The sequence below is a fragment of the Onychostruthus taczanowskii genome, unplaced genomic scaffold (genome assembly GCF_017590055.1).
Source record: "Onychostruthus taczanowskii isolate IOZ18803 unplaced genomic scaffold, ASM1759005v1 scaffold8, whole genome shotgun sequence".
In the NCBI taxonomy this organism is placed as follows: domain Eukaryota; kingdom Metazoa; phylum Chordata; class Aves; order Passeriformes; family Passeridae; genus Onychostruthus; species Onychostruthus taczanowskii.
Genome location: NW_024505892.1, coordinates 3,761,194 through 3,781,061, shown reverse-complemented (window position 1 = coordinate 3,781,061; position 19,868 = coordinate 3,761,194). Strand labels below are relative to the sequence as shown.

General features: G+C 39.9%; 1 protein-coding gene across 1 annotated transcript; it reads right to left on the bottom strand.

Annotated features, from left to right (window-relative positions):
* Positions 1–5,869: 5,869 nt before the first annotated feature.
* On the bottom strand, positions 5,870–15,551 carry GJA1 (gap junction protein alpha 1). Its single transcript, XM_041423709.1, has 2 exons — positions 14,964–15,551; positions 5,870–8,963 (listed from the first exon to the last, which is right to left on the bottom strand). The coding sequence occupies exon 2, from the start codon at positions 8,945–8,947 to the stop codon at positions 7,802–7,804; it is 1,146 nt and encodes a 381-aa protein (XP_041279643.1). The 5' UTR covers positions 8,948–8,963; positions 14,964–15,551; the 3' UTR covers positions 5,870–7,801.
* Positions 15,552–19,868: the final 4,317 nt, after the last annotated feature.

Genomic DNA, 19,868 nt, shown 5'->3' with positions numbered 1-19,868 from the left:
GAGATCTGAAGTAGTAGATTACCAGTAAAGAAAACATTCCTGTTTCCTTATCATAGGGAGACTGGCTTCCTGCTGGTTGTGGATCCTCCTCCTGTGTGAAGTGTTAAAATATACTTGTTCAGCATTTTCAATTTCTTTTAGTAGTGATATGGAGGTTATGTATGGTCTCTGTGACTGTCCAGATTCCCTCTTTGACTCTCACAGTGCATAGTACTGGGGTTCATGCAGTATTGTCAGTGATGACTCCATAGCAAACTAATTATACAGGGTTCTCAAAGGGCTTTGAAGATGAAAGGCATTGTATCAGTGCAACTCCAGGTATGATTATTATTATTGTTTATATAGCATACATAACCATTAGTGGGAGCCTAGATTTGAGTCCCTTTAGGACTAAGGTGGGAGGAAGATTTGGAAAAACTCCATGTCCTGACACTTTCGCTGCACCTGGTTAAGGTAGATAACTAGAATTCTGAGTTCCTCTGCCATCTTCCTTAATTGTAAAATAGTATGAAAAAGCAAATGTGGGCTCCTATGAGGTCAGATACAAAATTACTTCCTAAGCTGTCAGGCAAAACTTGTAGTAGCTAGCATTCATTCTAAATAAATGAAATAGGAGATACAATATCTTGTTAATGAATCGATATTTAATGGAGCAGGTCCTTCTAAGGTATTTAAGTGGTCCCCAGCACATGACACAAGGAAAAAAATAATCATATGGAAAGCTTTTTTAATACAAAATACTAAATACCTGTGGCATAAGTGATGCAGAGAATAAGTGGGTGGTGGGAGAAGACAGCTGCATGGGAGGATTGAAGAAGACAACAGAGATTAAGAGGATAGTACAGCACATAGTTGAAGCCTCTGTCAGAATGCAGGAATCCTTTGACACCTTTGCAGCTTGACTTTTCAGGACAAGGATGATTGACCAGCTTGCCTTGATTCTATAGGAAATCCTTCGGGAAACAATCCAGACCCACTTTCTCCACTCACACACCCTTTGCCATCACCAATTACCCTAGCATTGAGGGAATGAGCACTACAGTCCATTCAAAGTCCACAGAGCTGGAACAACCAAAATGGAACCAGAAGAAATTCCTCAGAGATTATCCTAGACCTCAGAAAGTTACACAGGCTCATGGACTCACAGTTGGATCCTCTGTGTGCTCCAAAGAAAAAAACCCTACAGGAACTTAAATAAAACAAGGAACTAAGTAAAGCTCAGAGAAGGGTTTTCATCTCACATCACTCAACAGAAACTCCTTGTCCTCAACAGAAGTATGCTAGGTCAGGCCAGGTAGGATTCTTGCCTGAGTAATACTTTGCCTCCACACACAAAACCCAGGTGGCAATCTTACAGTTGGCTATATATTCAGCTTTGAAACAACTATGATGAGTCTCCCAAATATATGGCAGAGTACTCCCAGTGAAACACTTTGAAGTAGTGATGCATAGATAATTTTGAATATTCCCCTTTGAATAGGGAAATTCAAAGCGTAAGCAGAGACTGTGTTTTGAAGAAGCCTTCCTGTGGAGGGTGTCCTATTATATGTAAATACTACCGAGGATAGCATGCAAATATGGTCATTAGGGAAGGTCTGAATTTTTCCAGAGCAACTTCAATTTTGAGCCAAGGTACTTCAGCCTTCAAAGGCAACAAACTCTGTGACTCAGCAGAAGCTGAGATGGAAAAGGCCTGTTTCAGCAAGGACCAGGTTTTCAGATGCTAAAGTATCCAAAGGATTCTCTAATGCCTTAAACTATTTCCCATGTTGCTCTCCTATTGAGCTAGTTGCAGACATGCAAAAAAGAACCAGTACCTATTCCCTGATTTCAGTGTTTTGTTATCAACTTGTTTTCCAGTATGGAACTTAACACTATGGATGGAAAAAGAAGGAGAGGGAGGAGGATGAAAAGACCCCTACCCAAGCTAAGCACCCAGAGAAACCGCTTAGTGCTTGGGATATGAATAACTTTTTAACAAGGATGAGAAGAGACAAAGTTAAAATTTCACCCCCCAGCTGCCTAGCCCAGAAGAGTTAAATGTGTTATATGTTACCCCACACTCCCTTATGTAAACCTGCAAAAATTTGACATGGACATCATGTAAATGCATTCCATTACATTAACAGAATTTATGTCTCTTTGTAAAGAAATGCAAACCTTTAGACTACTTTTCATAAATTTGCCTCTAGACGAAGTTACCGTAAAAAGACAGCGTGAGGAAATAGTATGATTACACATATTTAAGTAGTCACATCCAAGATTTCATAGCTTATACTCATCAGCTTTCCCCCTGCAGTTATATAAATGAAAATTAAATGTCATTATATATCTTTCTTGGTCCAATCTGTTTATGTTTGATGTTGAAAAGAATTTTAGCATTGATTTAAATGACTGAAATCCTGGAATTCATGTGAGCATTTTCTGTCAGTTCTAATGGGAAGCATGTCACTGTGGTCTAGGCTTGTTTCAAGGAGCAATTTAAATGTCTGAACATTTTCCCTTTTATACTGGTCTAAGCCCACATGTCTCATTTTGTTGCGCAAATTTCCTCAACACAGCAGCAAGAGACCTTTTTGAGTGATGGGAGAGGCCACAATTCCCAAAAAGCCATTACTTCTCACCAGTGACTCCCCGACAGTGTATCACTAACCCAGTACAGGCTGTCCCAGATTCCATGCCTCCAGCACTCAGAAGGAGTTAAGGCAAAACAATCTGTGTAAAAACATGTCTGCCTTTGTCCAAGGTGCTTTTGCATTGTGAATGACAGACAGCTAGGAAGATGGATGTAACATTTTGGCTACCAGGCGGAAAGAGTGAGGGTAGCCATTTCAGAGGAGGCTGGTTTTACCACATTACTGACCAGCTGGATCTATTTAAACTGTTTATATTCATGGTGTCCATTGATAATGCTCACATGTTTACATCCACATCATCTTTATTGCTTCACAGGGTCTTTGGTAGTGCTCTAGGTTAAGAAATATTTAAGATAAGTTTAAGACAAGCATTTTTATTTTTTTTCTGTGTCTATCAAAATACCTTTTTAAATAGGAACAGGAACAAATAAGGTCTTCCTGTTTCAATCTAGTGATGTGCTAGCATCATGTAATTTACACCTGACACACTTTTCCAGGACTGGCAGAGTCTGGGTGTGAATATATCCTTGGGCACAGTCAAAAGCACATGATTTAAGACAGGGAAAGGCAGTCATCATCTTTGCAGAGCTGATTTTGCAGCCCCATGTTTCTGGAGCAATTATGTTAGAATAAGTTAAAATGGAGGACACTCAAATAGTTTCATGCAACTGAGGCAGATAATACATCTAGGTAGTGATTTCTCAGACATGACTTATATTTTTTACCTTATTATCTATGTTGACAGTAGAAATAAAAGTAATATAAGGAGTAGCTCTGTATCATCAAAGGACTGGATTTTTGCCAGAGAAATCCTCTAAGGGCCATCCATTCCACCTCTATCATCTGAACTCTTTGTCAGATCTAATGCAAACGGCTGGAGAATGGCTGGAGAATCATGACTTCTCACGAGCAGCATGAGAAGTCAAGACATCTTCAAGGAGATTACGGTAAATCTTATTATTTGAATAATACAGCAGATTAAATATCGAGCTCAGTAGAACACTCAGTCCAGCTAGATTTGGATTAGGAGTAAATAGAAAGGAAAATTTCTACAGGAGGAAGATAAATCCTATTTTCTGCCCTATTTTGTTTAAATTCTTGAAAAGAGAGCAGTGGTAATCATGGAGGAATTACAAGAAGGATTAAAAGTAGTATTCTGTCTCAGCAGAATAAAAACAGACACCACCAAAACCAGAGGAGTTTTTGATCTGACATACTCAGAACTCTGGATTAACCAGTCAAGGTAACTTCAGAACTCCAACATCTGACTTGAAAAACTCTACTCCTTACATCACTATTTTTTCCCTCTGTTTTAATCAATACCAAGCTGTAGAGAAAGTCTGAGGGAAAGACAGCATGGTGGTAGTGCACAGCTGAGCCAGTGTGCTGCTGCTGAGTAGTACAGGACTGCTGCAGACAGATGTGGGAGATGTGGTTCTGGACAAGTGACACAAGTGCATTCCTTAAAAGTGATGGATTTCAGTGGCTGAGGAAGGTACACTCACATAATTTGTTCCGGTTCTCAAACTATTACTGTAGTTTCCACTTTAAATATGGAAATAGAATTTCTAAATTAGGAAATAACCTTCAGTGTGTGCTCACAGTACTTAAAACATCTTGAAATTACATGATATGTATATAGATTGTAGGCTGTCTGTAACTTTTCCTTCTAACTATACTCTTTATAAACATTTCAGATTGCTGGAATAGGGTGGAAGACATAAGATGATTTGACTTTTTTGCAAAATACCGCTACATAAAACATAAACACAATTTAAAAATAATTAACAGGATGTGAATTTGGGTTTTATGTTTTTAATTACCTTCAGAGATTGTATTTTTGCATCTTTTCCAGTTTGAAATCAATATCTAACATGTCCTTCCACAAAGGCTGAGAAGTGTGTGCTAGCATTGTATCACAGCTTATTTTGTGTCACCTGCAGACAAAGCAAATGTTGCTGCAGGGATGCACTGGGAGAAACAGCCTAAAGATGAATGGCACTAGATGAATGGCATACAAAATTATGATGACTTTGAAGTGTATAATAAATGCCATTCCCAGAAATAAATCTAGGTGGGAAAAATAGCCTCTGGGATGTCTTTACCCTACACATGTACACACATGCACTACCACAAAAAAAAAAAAAAAAAAAAAAAAAAATCTCACTCAGAGAGCCTTGGCATTAAAGCACTAAATTATTTCAGTTGTCCAAGATGCCCCATGGGACATACCTGACATTCAGCCTGTCTAGGAGACACTGCATTTTATCTCAGAGTGAGCCCTTCTGTGAATGCTTTGGTGTCCACCTTTCCAAGGGCATGATCCTTACAAAATGCTTGGAATGCCCTTCCATTTGTGCAGATGAACTAGGACAAGCCAGCTTAAATGTAACTCATTGTTATTATTTAATGAAAACTTCAAGGAGTAATTCCTCATGCTGGTACTTCTGTAGTATCTCTCAGAGCTATAAATCCACTACCACTGCCTTGCTTTTTCACCCATCTTTACTAATAAGAAGGGGAAGAATTTGGACTTAAAATAACAAGCAAATTTGAAAGTAAAATCTTTTACGATAATCACATGACCATTATATTTTCATTTTTCAAATAAAAGAAAGAGTTGAACCACCTTACATCTAGAGTCCAATCCTGAAAAGCCAAGCACTGTATGACTTTATTAGTAATGGGGACATAAAAGGTGAAGCAGGAGAAGCAATATGCAAAATCCTAGCCTTATCAAAATCAGTACCTTTCTCCTAATGAGCTTGAAGAAATGAGGTTTTAATTTCAGAAATTGAAACTGCCTGTCACTTGAGCAATGTGATGACATGGGGAAAGGTAAACAAGATGCAATGATTTCATAATGTTAAATCTAAGCCATATATAAAAATTGCTTGAGAAATTACGTGACAATCTTTTAGGACTGTAATTTTTATAATAGTTTGCAAATAAATATACATTTTCTGACTCTTAGCAAGATTTGTTCATGCTGAACATTACTTTGTTTCAGGAGTGGCAGAGACAATGCTTGTTTTTCCGGTTGTTGTGAGGGTGTCTGAATGTGGCCCTGTGGAACTTCAGTTCAAAACAAATCCAGATGGATAAAATAAAGGATGCTTCTGAAATGCAGTGACTGGGGAAAATGAACAAGGGAGGAATGAGTTTGGATTATCAGACTGAAACTAAAGATATCTATGGACATATGAAACAGTAAAAGACAATTAGAAAATGTATTTATACTAAATTAAAACTTTATTGACTAATGTTCTCCAGACAACATGATCTGACAAACTATGGTTGCATACATGCAATGAAGTTGAAGACAACAGTAGTTTAACATGGAATGTCAAACAAATTAATATATTGTATTAAATGAAACAATTTATCTGTGTTGCTGCAAAATGAAACCAAGTTATGTATTTCCTTGGTGAATCTGTGTTCAGCTAAGAGGCTATGCATTTGAAGAAACTGGTAGATTTCTTTAGCATATATTTCAAATAAATTAGCTAGAATTGTACTCTTTAAAAATCCTTTCAACTTCACTTGCATTTCAAACATAATCTAACTGTAAACACTAAAGTTGCTAGAGCCATCTAGAAAGACCTAACTGTCAAACTCAGTGAACATTGCAGTTCAGCAAATGTGAATATTTAGAACAAGAAAAAATACCAGTTACTGCAAAAGCCATTTAGGCATATTTTATTATTAATCCAGCACAAAGCACTTCTTCTAAGTTTCTCACATAAAAGACTAAAGCTTGCTTACAGTACTACATCTTCTATCATTCAAGCATCATTATTACCTATCAGGGAGATTGGCTAGATGACCTAATGGGTCTTTTCCACCCCTAACTTCTACAAAAGAAAATCATTCATGCCAGCAAGAACATGGTTCGCTACATCTTGGGCTTGATCCTGCAGATTTGTTGAGGCAAAACTCCCAACAAATTGAAAGAGAGATTTTCCAGAGCAAGACATCCAGGATTAGGCCCTTTAGATTTTTTTTATTTTTATTTTTAAAAGAGCATCCATTTAGGATACATGGAAAATATTTTATAGAATTAAAAAAAAAATATAACAACGTGTGCTTCACTTACATTGAAGGAACCAGAGAATGTAAACACCATAGTGGCCCAGATCTTCACAACACCCATGAGAAAGTGTCAACTGCAAGTAACCTGTGTGCGTTTATTTCTCAGCCTATGCTTCTGAGGGTGTTTTGTGTATACCTTTACCTCCACATCCACACACATACGTACACCCTTGGTACGCATAAAGGTGTGATAAAATTCACTAAAGGCAGTTGCTTGCTTGTCTTGATGCTTAAATCTGCAAGTGGCAGCCAACTGTGTTTTATATAATACTAAAGAGACTCTACATAAATAGCAGGACACAAGTATTGCTGTGGGCAAGACTGTGTCGTTGCTGGTTCCACATGTGTGGAGCCATCCCATTTACGCACATCACAAAATACACCTGCATGAAGGGCTGGAAGAGCAGGTGACCAAGGAATTTCTTGGTGGGCCATGCCTGAAATTTGAATTGAATGACTCAAAGACTGTAAATTGTCCTCACAGGAGCCTTCCAACAACCCAGAGGACTATGTAGGAAAGTTTACCTTCAAAGTGCACTTTCTAAGAATGGAATGTTCTTGACAGGGAAATGATCAGAGGCAATCCTGGACTTTTTTGCATGTTGAATAGGAAAAATATTTTCATCTTCAGGTAGCACTTCACCCTGACAAATGTGAGTTCAGTTATTATTGGGTTTTAGTATTACAGAAGAATCTTTAGAAACAAACATGATAGTACACACATACACATACACTCAGATATTTACAGCCTTTCTAGAAAAACAGCCCTTTACCTTAGTACTACCTATCTTTTTTCCTTTTTTTTTTTTTTTTAGTATTTAAATTCTTTAAACCAGCTACATTAAATATCAATGTGTAGTGTACCACCCCACACCAACCCCACACCCCCCAAAGAACCAGCAAGTATTTTAAAAGTTTGTTTGCTTGTTTGTTTTGCTTTTTTTTTCTTTTATGATTGTTAAAATCTCCTGCTTGAGACTGTTAAGTACCACCTCCACTGGAACAAGATCAGCACTGACGGCATCTTCCAATGCACGTCGTTTCGTAGTTGAGCAAGTACTGCATCAAGAAGCTTAGATCTCCAGGTCGTCAGGTCGAGGCCTGCTGCTGGCTCGGCTGCTGGCTCTGCTGGGAGGCCTCTGGTCCACAATGGTGAGGGGCTGCAGCTCATGTCCTGACGCCAGTTTTTTCGTGTTCTGGTGCTCATCGGAGAAGTCGAAGGGCTGGGCATGGGAGTTGGAGATGGTGCTGCCAGCCTGCCCCATTCTGTTCTGCTCCGCACTGTAGTTGGCCCAGTTTTGCTCGCTGGCTTGCTTATTGTAGTTGCGACAGGAGGAGTTGTTCCTGTCTCCAGTGACAAGCTTGTACCCCGGGGGAGACATGGGAGACAAGGGGGCAGTGGGGGATGAGCAGCCATTGTAATAAGCATATTTGGGAGAGCCACAGTCCTTGGAAGGGCTCATGGCACCGCTGTGGGAGTAGGGGTCGGTTTTCCCTTTCACACGATCCTTGACACCCTTGAAGAACACGTAAAAAAGCTCAATGATGTTCAAGGCAAGAGACACCAAGGACACCACCAGCATGAAGAGGATGAAGATGGTTTTCTCAGTTGGACGGGAGAGGAAACAGTCCACTCTGTGTGGGCATGGGTCTCGCTCACAGGTGTAGATGGCATTCAGGCTAAACCCGTAAATGTACCACTGTATCAGCAAGAAAGCCACCTCGAAGACAGATTTAAACAGGATGCTGATGATATAAGTACGGAGCAGTCCCCCACGCATCTTCACTTTGCCATGCTCTTCGATCCCATACTTGAATTTCTTAATTTCTATTTGCTTGAGATGCATATCCACATTCACACCATCATTTGCCACTACTTTAAGCTCTTCTTCTCTTTTGTTCAGCTTCTCTTCTTTCCTCATTACATAGAACACATGTGCCAGGTACAAAAGGGTCGGTACAGACACAAATATGATCTGCAGAACCCAAAAGCGTACATGGGAGATGGGAAAGGACTTGTCATAGCAGACGTTCTCACAACCAGGCTGTTGAGTGTTACACCTGAATGCAGATTGTTCATCTCCCCAAGCAGATTCAACTGCTGTTCCCAATAGCAAGATTCGGAAAATGAAGAGGACAGACAGCCACACTTTCCCTCCTGCAGTAGAATAGGCTTGAACTTTGTCAAGAAGTTTTCCCAAGGCACTCCAATCACCCATCTTCACAGGATGCTGGCTAAACAAGGACACAAATGAAAAAAATAACAAGAGTTAAGTCAGAACTTTAATACCTTTGACGCACTAAATAACTGATCAGTGCTAACAGAGCAGTGGTGTCAGCTTTGTTGTAATTAATGTACTTTACACAATCAGAAGAGAAACTGGAGTTTTAGTAAGCCCGCAGGTGAAGTGGGAAGTCAGGGAAACTGAAAAGAGAAAGTAACACATAATGTCTCAGAGCACAGTCGAAAAAGTTCCCAATTTCACTCCAGTTTTCAGGAAGCCCATGATAAACCTCAGTGACCACTGTGGTTGGCTCAGCTTCCTTGATGGCATCCTCAATTCTATGACCTACACCTGCCTCAGGTGAAACACAGATGTGACACACAGCTGAAGCAGGGTGTGGAATAAGTAGTAGCACTGCCTAAATATGCTAGGAATATATGAAAGATTTCTCAGTTTCAGTGAGGATTGATCATTCAATGTAATTTTTATGTTCACTCTTTCAGATACTAAAAAAGCAAACCACATTATAACCTAAATACAATAGGTTACCTTAGGTTAATATTAGGGTCACATCCATAAAATTCTACCTTTGCAAAATACACTCTGTTTTTCCTACATTGCAATATTAAACTGAGCTTCTGCCTGTAACTTCATAGTACATAATACATTTAAGGGTATAGTTCCTAATGATGCCAAGTTTATACTCTACTAAACTTCAGAAAAAGCATTTGCTGTCTAAATTAAGCTTATACATTAGTATTTGCATCACGAAGATCAAAGAAAACATTCTTTACCTATAGGTTTGTGAAGGAACAAAAAATTGTAAATACATGAAACAAAGCTAAGAGTTTGTTACAATATTGGAGGAACTGGTTTCCTATTTATCTGTGATTTGTTTAATTCATTGGAGTTTCAGGTTTGATTTGCATCTTTTTGTATTTAAATTCCTTCTTTGTTTTGAAAGGAAAAGATTTAGCAGGAAAAAAAAAGGTAAATATGCTCTGTTTGTAAGGCGACTCCTGGCTTGTAATTTGCATTCCAAGTGTTGAACACTGCAAGTTTAAAGTGCCTTTCCTGACTTAAGTTTTAAAGTGCTCTTTTCTGGGACACAGGCAGCTTCTCTGGATATCTGGAAACACACAGGATGACATAAAAGAAATTAAATAATTTGCTTGATGTTCTAGATTCCTAGGAAAAACAAATTTCGCTATAGATTTTTATCAACTGGAGGATGGCAATCTTATTAAAACATATTTTAAATTGCCCAACATGAAAAAGCATGAAATCATATGAAATCAGGAACTTAAAAGGAAAAATAATCATTAAGTTTCCATTTTAATGTGAATGCTGCAGGGCACAGATATTTGTTCCATGGATGCTGAGTAATCCCTTCCTGGTATTAACAGTTTTGATAATGTCCAAATGATTTCCTCCCCACTGCATCATGGATATATTCCCTAGTGAAGGTCATTTATAGAATATGCGCTTTTTGGATAATTCATAAAATGGGAAAGTTTAGCACCAAGGAGACTTGCTTTCAAGAAGCGGTGAGTCACTGGGAACACAATATCATGAATCTGGCAAACTCAAACATAACAATAGATGCCAAACAAAAACACACCATTCCTGCCACGGAGTCTGAGAGAGTAATGGGAGACGAGTGTTTAAAGTACTCGCTCTGACAGCTCTGAGATGCCAATTATCTTTGAACCTCTGAAAAATATTCCAGGGCCATTTCCTCCATCTGCCTTAACAGCTGGCTCTGAAGCAGCCACTGCAGCCTGTTGACCCTTCCTCATGTAATTAGCTCTTCTCATGAATGAAGCCCCATCAAAGGATCAGGCCTGCTTCAAACTTTTAAAACTGGAAGCTTCTGCCGGGAGGAGCAAAAAGAGCATGTTTGTCTCTGACACATCCCCTCAGCCATCCTCAGCTTTCATCCTTCCCAGAAAAAGTGAGTTTGTCTTTTTGGGCTGGAGTGGCAGAGAAGGAGTTAGAGAAGTGTGGAGGTCCCTGGAAAGTCTGGAATGAAATGTGACCACGTTCCTCCTCAGGCAGGGATTGTTAAAACAGAGAACAGCCTGTAACTATACAACACGTGAAGTTTGTTTTAAAGGCAAGTTATTTGCTCCATGTCCTAGTGCAAGGGGACAGAAGGAGCCTTTTTCAAGAAACAGCTTCTTGATTTAATTAGTCAGCTTTCCAGTGACTAGAAACTATTGGGTTAACAGACTTTCCAGACTCAACGTACTTTTTTTTACTGTCTAAATGTTATTTCAGATTGAAAGCCTGATTAAGAAAACAGAGGATATGTTATTTCTAGGCAGTTATGTGTTGTTTGTTTTCTAATTACACTCCTCTCTGCTTCATTAATGCAATATGATTTACTTCAGTTTTGACCTACTTAATCCCACACCTGCAGTATTTGGAGAATTTACTCCCTATTTTTTTAATTTGCTTCAGCATGCAAAATTGCTAAGTTTCATTTGTGTCCGCTGGCAATATAAACTCCAGGAGGAAACATTCCATGCTTGAATTACTCATACATAGTTCTGAAAAGCAACTTTTTTAAAAAGAGATCAGTTACATGCTAGCCTTTGCCAGTGATAAAAAAACCCACATCAATTCAAAACATTGTACTGTTAATCAGATAACCTTGTGGTGGCACAAATATATTATTCCTTTTCTTAAGTGGATTCCATTGCTTTATGAAACACAGTACTTGGCTTTGTTGTAGAGAAAATTCATTCATCGGATCTAACTTGTTTACTTTCAGGGCACTGAAAGACCAGTTTTATTAACCGATTACAAATCTGTCTACCAGGTACAAAAAGAGGTTTTGTATCAAACAGGTACTTAAGTATTCTAGCTTTGTAATTAGCTTGAAATGGTTGGCAGACAACCTTTAAAAATAGCTCTTTAGCTTTCTGGTCTTTAGCTTGTTTTAACACTTCCAAATAACTTAAAGGAGTCTACTGAATGACACAGGCTGGCCTATTCAATTCATACAAGTTCATTACTTTGGGAGTTTAAGGATATGGCTGATGATGAATACGTGCATTTCATGAGTTCCTCCTGATTAATACTTTAGAGGACCATAACCTTCTCTGAGGCAGACTAATGCTGGCCTAGCATTAAAATCCAGCAGTCTTTAAAAGATGGATTTCTTCCAGGTCCTACTGTGCGTGGGTAAAGGCAGGGAAAAAAATCCATAGAGCAGCAGGAGATCTGACAGCATTCATCTGCACGAGTTTAGGATGACCACATATATAAGACATTTGATTTGTAAGCCACAATTAAGAAATTCTAGAACTATTTTTTATGGATGGCATTCATCATGTCATCTGGTTCATATTTTCCAAGAAGAATAATGCAAACTCAGTGCTTTGGTAATGTCCTAGGTCTGACTACAGTGTTAGAAGGTCACATGCCAGTGGATGGAAGAGCAGCAAGGGTTAGAGTGGGTTCTAAAGTGGGATTGTGCAGCTGAAGTAATTGGGAAACAGGCCAAAGCTTTGGTTTTCAACCTTTTCTCTCTTTTTATTTGTGCTCACACACACCTAGACAACAAAAGAGAAGGCTCTGGACCCTGAACATAAATCAGCTTGAGCATTTCCCAAAAGTAACATGCATCGCAGAGAAAGAAGCTGAGAAGTACAGCTCATTTGGTTTGAACCTACTGGTACAAGGAAGGCTAGTTTCCAAAATCTTATAAAAATAAGCAAATGCCTTGCAGAAATTCTCTTGGGAAGGTGTAGTTCATATATAGGTCTGCAGGTCAGTTCATTTCATCCACAGGACAATGGTTACGCACAAAATGGTTGCAGTAACTAGAATTTAAAGTGTCACAACATTTTAAATGGTTTTTCCTTTGTCTGCCGGTACTGCTGGTGGTCAGTCACTACCAGATCTACCTCATAGCCTCTGCCTTTCCCATCTTGTACCCTCCACACCTAATTTAATTGTAAAGCATATTTGCAAAGGCAACTGTAAGCACTTAGACATTCCCTAGTTGTACAAGTCAGATCTATCCTCTGGGTTAATGCTCAGATTCATCCCTCTCCTGACTCACTTTGGAATTAAGGGAAGGAACGCTGAATTCCCTGAGGGGGCCTCAGGCCCTCTGATGCTCCTGCATGAGAATCTTGAAATCTGGATGTCTAAGTACATAAACGGCACAAACAACAGTCCAGGTGCCTCTACAGGAGGCAAATTCAGTGAGTTACATGGGAAAGAGAAACCATGGAAAGAGACTGGGGAGCAAGAGAGCAATGTATCTAATGAAACAAATGCATTGCTCAATGTCCTCTAACCTTCCCCGTACCCACAGGAATCCTTGGTCCTGGTTCATTGCAGAGACAAATAAAATTAATCTCTTGGGCTTGCATAATATGAGAGCTGAGATAACTTTAGAGTGTTAAATCTGTCTGCACTCCTGTGTGTATAAGCATTCAGCTTTATGTTGCAAATCAAATCCCTTGTGTCCATCCCTCTCTTCCCTCTCCTGATCCCAGCCTGCCCCTTGCCTTTCTGCCATTCGAGTGCTTGTTAGGTATCGTGGGTCAGCGCCAGTGTTTGGCTTTGAAGTTTCTGAAGGAAACACTTCAGTAAACATCCCAAAGACTAGAGGCTTAAATTCTGCCCCGTAGTGTGCTGTCCAGATGTTAAAAATGGCAGGATGAAAGCTTCACGCACGTCCTCTAACTCGCTCCCTATGCGCACACACACACGCGCGCGCACATGCGGGAACAGACGTCAGGCAAAAGGTGTCCATATCCCATTTTTGTGCTCATTACCAGGGTTTTTGTCATAAGTATCACATACAAACATGAAATCCTCAGAGGAAATATGATGCTCCATGAGGCTTGTTGGTTATCTCAAGGCAAAATATGAGGACACATATAAGCACACAATATCCTTGTTCATGTGTTACTTGATAAGATAGACTCTCTGCTTCGTCTGTCTTTCAGCTGAAGGCTCTTTTTTCTCCTTGCTCGTGCTTCTTTTTAAATACTGGTGAGCAGCAGGCAACAACTGCTATGAGGAATCACTCCAAGTCTCCCAACATGAAAAGGTTTTTAGTTCTCCAAGAGATGCTGCTCAAGTATTTTTCCCTCTGCATTTTGACAATTAAGTCTTTAAGGTATTATACAGGGAATGTGTCATATGTGGATTATGTACAGTCCTTCCTAGACACTTTTCATTTATATCTACCCAAGACTTTCACAGACATTGCCAGCGTGGTAAGGCATATCATGATATCCCACATTCCTTCTCTAAAATCCCTCACTGAGGTTGCTAAAACAGAGTAACTATATACAAACCAGGTTAAAAATCCATAACCCGTGTCTGGATTTTATCACAACTATTTTAAAAGAAAAAGGGAAAAAAAACTTATCAGGAAGACCACGTGAAAGTCACCACTTCAGTAGCTGCAGCACTTAACAAGGCATCTAATTAAGAAGCTTACTCTGCTCAAACTATCAGGCATCAATCAGGATTTCCATATGAAAGCAAAACGTGTGGGGAAGGAATGGGACGCATCCAAGGCAAGGTCTCTCTGTTACTAACTTCTGATGCAATTTCGGTAGAGCAGAGGAGAGCGCACCTCGGCTTTTTCTTAAAGGAGCTGAGATAGTCCGAGAGCAGTGGAGGGGAGAGATCGCTTGTGGCAGCAACAAATCTGCTCAGCCCGGCACTCGCAACTTCGCCGCAGTTCCTCCTTCGGCTGAACAGGGTTACAAGTTGTAAAAGTGTAGCACTTCTAGAAATGCACAGAAATGTGACAAAAGAAAGCAAAGAATTCCTCCAAGCTGGGACTTAGCGCTTTAAGAGAGAATCTACGCTGTTTAGAGATGTGTGTTTTTAAACAAGTTCAACCCTCAACGCAATAACGCAGAATACTTAGGGTGGGGAGGAAAAAAAAAAAAAGAAAAAAGAAAAGAAGTATTTTCAGAAAAAAAAGGAAAAAGGATCCACAAAATGATGAAAAAAGAAATTTTCAACTTACCCTTGCTGATCAGCAGTGAAAATGGATCAGAGCACTTCTTTGGAGGGTTAAACTAAAATGGAAGAGCACGTTCAGGCACTCAGACCTGTCTATTTAAACTTTAAAAGTCTACTGCTGTTTTGTATTTTTCATCCTTCCTTCCCCACTAATGAAAGAAAAGTGCTGATACCTCGTAAAAGTTTTTTCTAAGTTGGAACACTGGGAGAGCTTTTAACAAGTTTTCAAGCCTCTGACTGTGCGAGAGGAGGGGAGAGGGAGGGGAGGCAGCCCGGGAGGAGGGGCGCTCTGCGGGCGGAGAGCTCGGAGCTGGGGGAGGAGGAGGGAGAGGATTGAAGGCACAGCAAAAAACCAGCCCGCGGAAAGCCACAGAGCATGGCACTACATCTTGCTGATGTAACAAAACAAATACACGGGCAGTCAGCAGCCGCCCCACAGCCCCCGGTCATGGGGCACCTGGGTGGCACGGTGACCAGATCTGGGATCGCCTGAGACAGATGCAACAAGTTGGCTCTCTGGTGTGCCAGGAGTTTCACTGCAGGGAAAGACAGACATGCAGTGAAAGGCATTAATGAGGAACCAGCGTGGACATTCTGGATGCGGAGGCTGCATCTCCTAGCCACCATTCAGGAGAAGAAGCCCTCCCAAGCCCTCTCTACTTTTTTGTTGTGAACACAGCCTTGTTTACCGAGGTCAATTTCCTTTACGTGCACACATGAAAGTACACACCAAGAGCAGTGTGTTTGTTTCCACAGAAGATACACATCACATATTTTTTTGCTATTATTTGTGTGTGCATGTGTGCGTGTGTCTGTCCCACGGGAGAAATGAAGAAATGATCTCACATTCCAGGAAACTCTTTCCAGGAAACTTCAGAAAATAAAGTATAGTACAGAGAATCAGGGTTCAATAGTGAGAAATGTTCTTGATAATTTTTGAACACATTCTACAGAACAAAAACATGCTTCAAAACTGATCTATGCAATTGGAACAAAACTAATTTGGCTGTGCTCCTGCCTAGACCCTGGTTAAATGCTCCTTGAAAAATGTCTTGTCTGTAGAACAGAGATTAATTTTTTTCTTTATTTTAAGCTCCTCACACATGGAGTTCAACAGTCATTAGGAACTGGTCTTGTCCTTGCTCATGTCATGGAGTATTAGCTGCTCCATGGGACCTAAGAGCTTCTCTAGAAGTGTCCTGGTCAGATAGTTCTCCATGAAGTTTCACACTTTGGGTTGTACCAGGTTCACTTGGGTTTCAACTCATGTTGTTCTCAAGAGCTATTTCTGGGCTCAGTATCATGGATAAGCATTTTTTGCTCTTTGAAGGGGAGAAGTTCAGCAATGGGTATGGAGCTATTCCTAGACAAATGTCCTCTTTACAGTTTATTTTTGAAATAATGAGTTAGATTCTGCAACACAACCTAGATATTACTGCTTATTTTTCACAGCTCTTCCCTACTGTTTTTCACCTAGATCTCTCCATAGAAGAGAAGTAAGACAAGATCTTTGTAGAAATATACTCAGCAGTGAGCTTTGAAGCAAGGAACTAAACACACCCATTCTGGTTCTTGCACTGGAGCAGTTAATAGCAGCCCACACTGCCTCCTGTTTGACAAAAAGGGCTAGTACACTACAGTGCACACCTTCCATTCCCCTTCTTCCAGCTGCAGACAAAGACAACCAGTTTGCTCAGTTTCCTCTTTTTCCTTTGATAGTGGCTGTTTGTTAGTTTTGACTTATTTTTTTCCCTCCTCCTGTTTTTACAGTTGTCCAAGCCATTATGGCAGTAAGAAACTTCTGTTTTCTGAAGGGAGTTTTCAGGTTGCCTTTTCTCATCACATTAAGGGAGAATTGTAACTTTGTGCCTCACAGACTGTGGACCCTTCTTCTTGAATACATAAATTGTAATATACAAACCATAGTGTTCCACTGTCTTCATGACTATGGTATAGACAGTGAACAGAGTACACGTAGGGCTCCTGCTAGTGTCTGTAAAACAGTGGTTATTCTAGAGCAAAGTATAAAACTCTGTCAGTGTGACTATGTATGTTAATGTTGAGACATTGAGGACATTTTGGATGTTGTGTATGTTAGTCCTGAAAAAAATTGCCCCTTTGGAAAGCAGAATTGTGCCAGGAATAAACCCTTGAATTATAACATGCAAGAATACAAAGCTATCATTCCCTCTTGAAGCTGGCAAGATTGCAAGATCACAAGATCACAGGGTCCAGCTTGCCTGGTCTTGCATTTTCCCTTTATCTTCCAGTATAGGCTTTGCAATTTTTCAAATATTGTGGTTTTGAAGAAAGGAGGAAGAACAATTTCTCCACTTAAATTAAAATTCCCAGCATTTGTGAGAAGCCCAGCAATCTTAAAGCCCAGTTTGGAAATCTAAAATGTGACATTAGTAACAAGGGAAGAATGGTTTTGCAGCCATGTTAAGCATAGGACTTGGTTTTGCTATGGCATTATCTACATGCAAAAGGGAAAGGTTTACAAGTCTCCACTGCGATACTGTGTAGAATTAGGAAGGATTATTATCTGTCCTGATAAGAATTACTTGAAAATGTCTCTTAGAGTTTGGAAATATGTCTTCATGATCACATTTTAAAGACTATTACCAGAACATATCCAGCTTCAGGTGATGCAATGACCTACCATTTCACAAGGTTACAAGAAAATCTCACATTCATTTGCTTGCAAGGGGAACAATTGTTTCAGATGTGTGTCCTCACACACAACCCTTCTTCAGCTGAAACTGTGTTCAACAGGAACGAACAAGGGCATCAGATCTCAGATATTTTCAAATCTGTTCATAATTATGGACTAAGAGAGGGGTAAGAAAAGTTAGGCTTGAAGCCTCAGATTGTAGAAGACAGATTCTTTTCCCATTAAAAAAAAAAGAAATATTTTGAGGCATTGAACTGTCTGGGAACTCTCTTGCCATCCATTGATGTTTTGCCTTTTGGAGCAAACAGCACTGTCTTGGCAGTGCAAGGATTCCAGAACCTGTTTGCCTATGTTTTGGCAGCTGCAGCACAATCTGTAAGGGCACTGTTGCACCTCAACCCAGGCGCAGTGCTGGAGCGCAGACTCTGCCAAGTGCCCCTCTGAGGCTGAACCTCAGGATGACTTCCACAGTGCTTCTGTCCACTCTCTGCTGAAACCTCAGCTAAACAGTGAAATAGCTCAGAGCCCACACTGCCCACTACTGCTGCTGTTCTATGCAGACTTACCAAAAGGAACTGAAATTCGGATTATTTAGTACTTCCAGCTTTTGGCACATATTCATGGTTAATACAGAACTCACTCCACTGTTTTCTTTGTAGTTATTACCTTATGACAAGTGAAACATTTCATTAAAAAACCCTTTTTTCCTCATTTCTTCCAAATAATCCCTCAATAATTTTTGAGCAATCTGATTCACTAGAAAAGCCAAAGTGAATAGTTCATTTGGAAGGCTCTATCCAGTCCTTTGAGCATCACCAAACCCCCCATGGATACCAGTGGGTTCATGGTCTACTTCCAATTAAGCATGTCTGTAGTTTGTGGAGCTCTTAAAAAGGACCACATGGCTTCACTTGTTTTCAATTTCCTTGCAAAATTCACTTCCCAGTACTTCCATGCACAGCACTGTCCTCATCCTGTGCATTTTGGGAGAGGAATCCACAGACCAAGTAACATGAGCTGAACATACAGTAAATAGAGATTAATATACAAAGGCAGTGCAGATTTTCTTGCTTTCCAGGTAGCTGTGCGGTCACTCACGTCCCTGGATGGCGCATAAGCTTTGGCAGCTTTTCACTGATATCCCTTCTCACACATTTGGCTTTGAAGAACAAACTTGTGAATAATGCGTGGCCCTGTTTCACACCCTATGGAGGTAAAGCTTTTCAGAACATCCAAGGAACAATAATGTGGTATTTCATGATTACCTAAGCACATAAATGTGCAGACTAATGCTTTTTTTTTTTTTTTTTTTTTTTTTTTTTTTTTTTTTTTTACCCAGTGGGGTTTTTTTTGCTTGTTTAAGGGATTTACGTCACGTAGAAATACAACTCAGCTTTGAAGCAGCTGGCCACAGTGCTTGCACGTTCTTCCAGCTGGGGTGACTGGGTTGGAGCCCACTAATGCACTCAGCACACCCTTGAGTCTGAGAAGCACAGCTATATCCATCCCCTGCCCCAAGTTTCAAAGGGTCATTGCTTGTTCAAAACAGACAGTTAAAGGCAATTGTCATCCTTCAGGGCGGTATCTGATCCCACTTGGGTGGCACAGCACATAGCCTATAAGAATATTCTCTTACAATAATTTTAAGGATAGTAATAATAAAAGGAGGATAATCGCAAGACTGCCTGTTAGTGAGTTCACTTTCCATTCCTTGTTGAAACTGGTCTCTCAGATTAATTTAATTCAAAGCTAGATATTCCCCAGGGAAAAAAGGAGTCTTAGTCAGCATAAGATAGATTCTGCATTTACTGCCTGCAGAAGAAAAGAATTGCTATTGGAAAAGAGACCCTGCTGGAAAAAGCAGCAGACTGAAGAACCTAAAATGAAAGTGGCAAGTTCTCTATGACAGATGCCGTTGCATCAGAGCCCACCCTAGGGAATGGTCACCATTCTCTGGAACTACATGAGTTGTACAGTCATCTGTCTACAATCTCAGAGTGTTTTATAAATATTATCACAGAATAAGTTACGTTATGGTAGCTTCTTTTATGGACTTGGAAAATTTGTCATGGAGAATATGAGCAGCTCTTCTAAGTCACAGACAGCTCATGGCTCAACCGGAATGAGAAGGAAAATTTCTTAAAGTCAGGGTCCATCCTTTAGACCCAAATTATTCTGATTTGATCTCTAGTTGCATTTTGGAATATCAGCTAGCAGGAAAAACAACTAAGTGTG

Excerpts from the sequence above, each read along its gene's own strand:
- GJA1 (XM_041423709.1), bottom strand. The coding sequence starts at position 8,947 with ATGGGTGATTGGAGTGCCTTGGGAAAACTTCTTGACAAAGTTCAAGCC.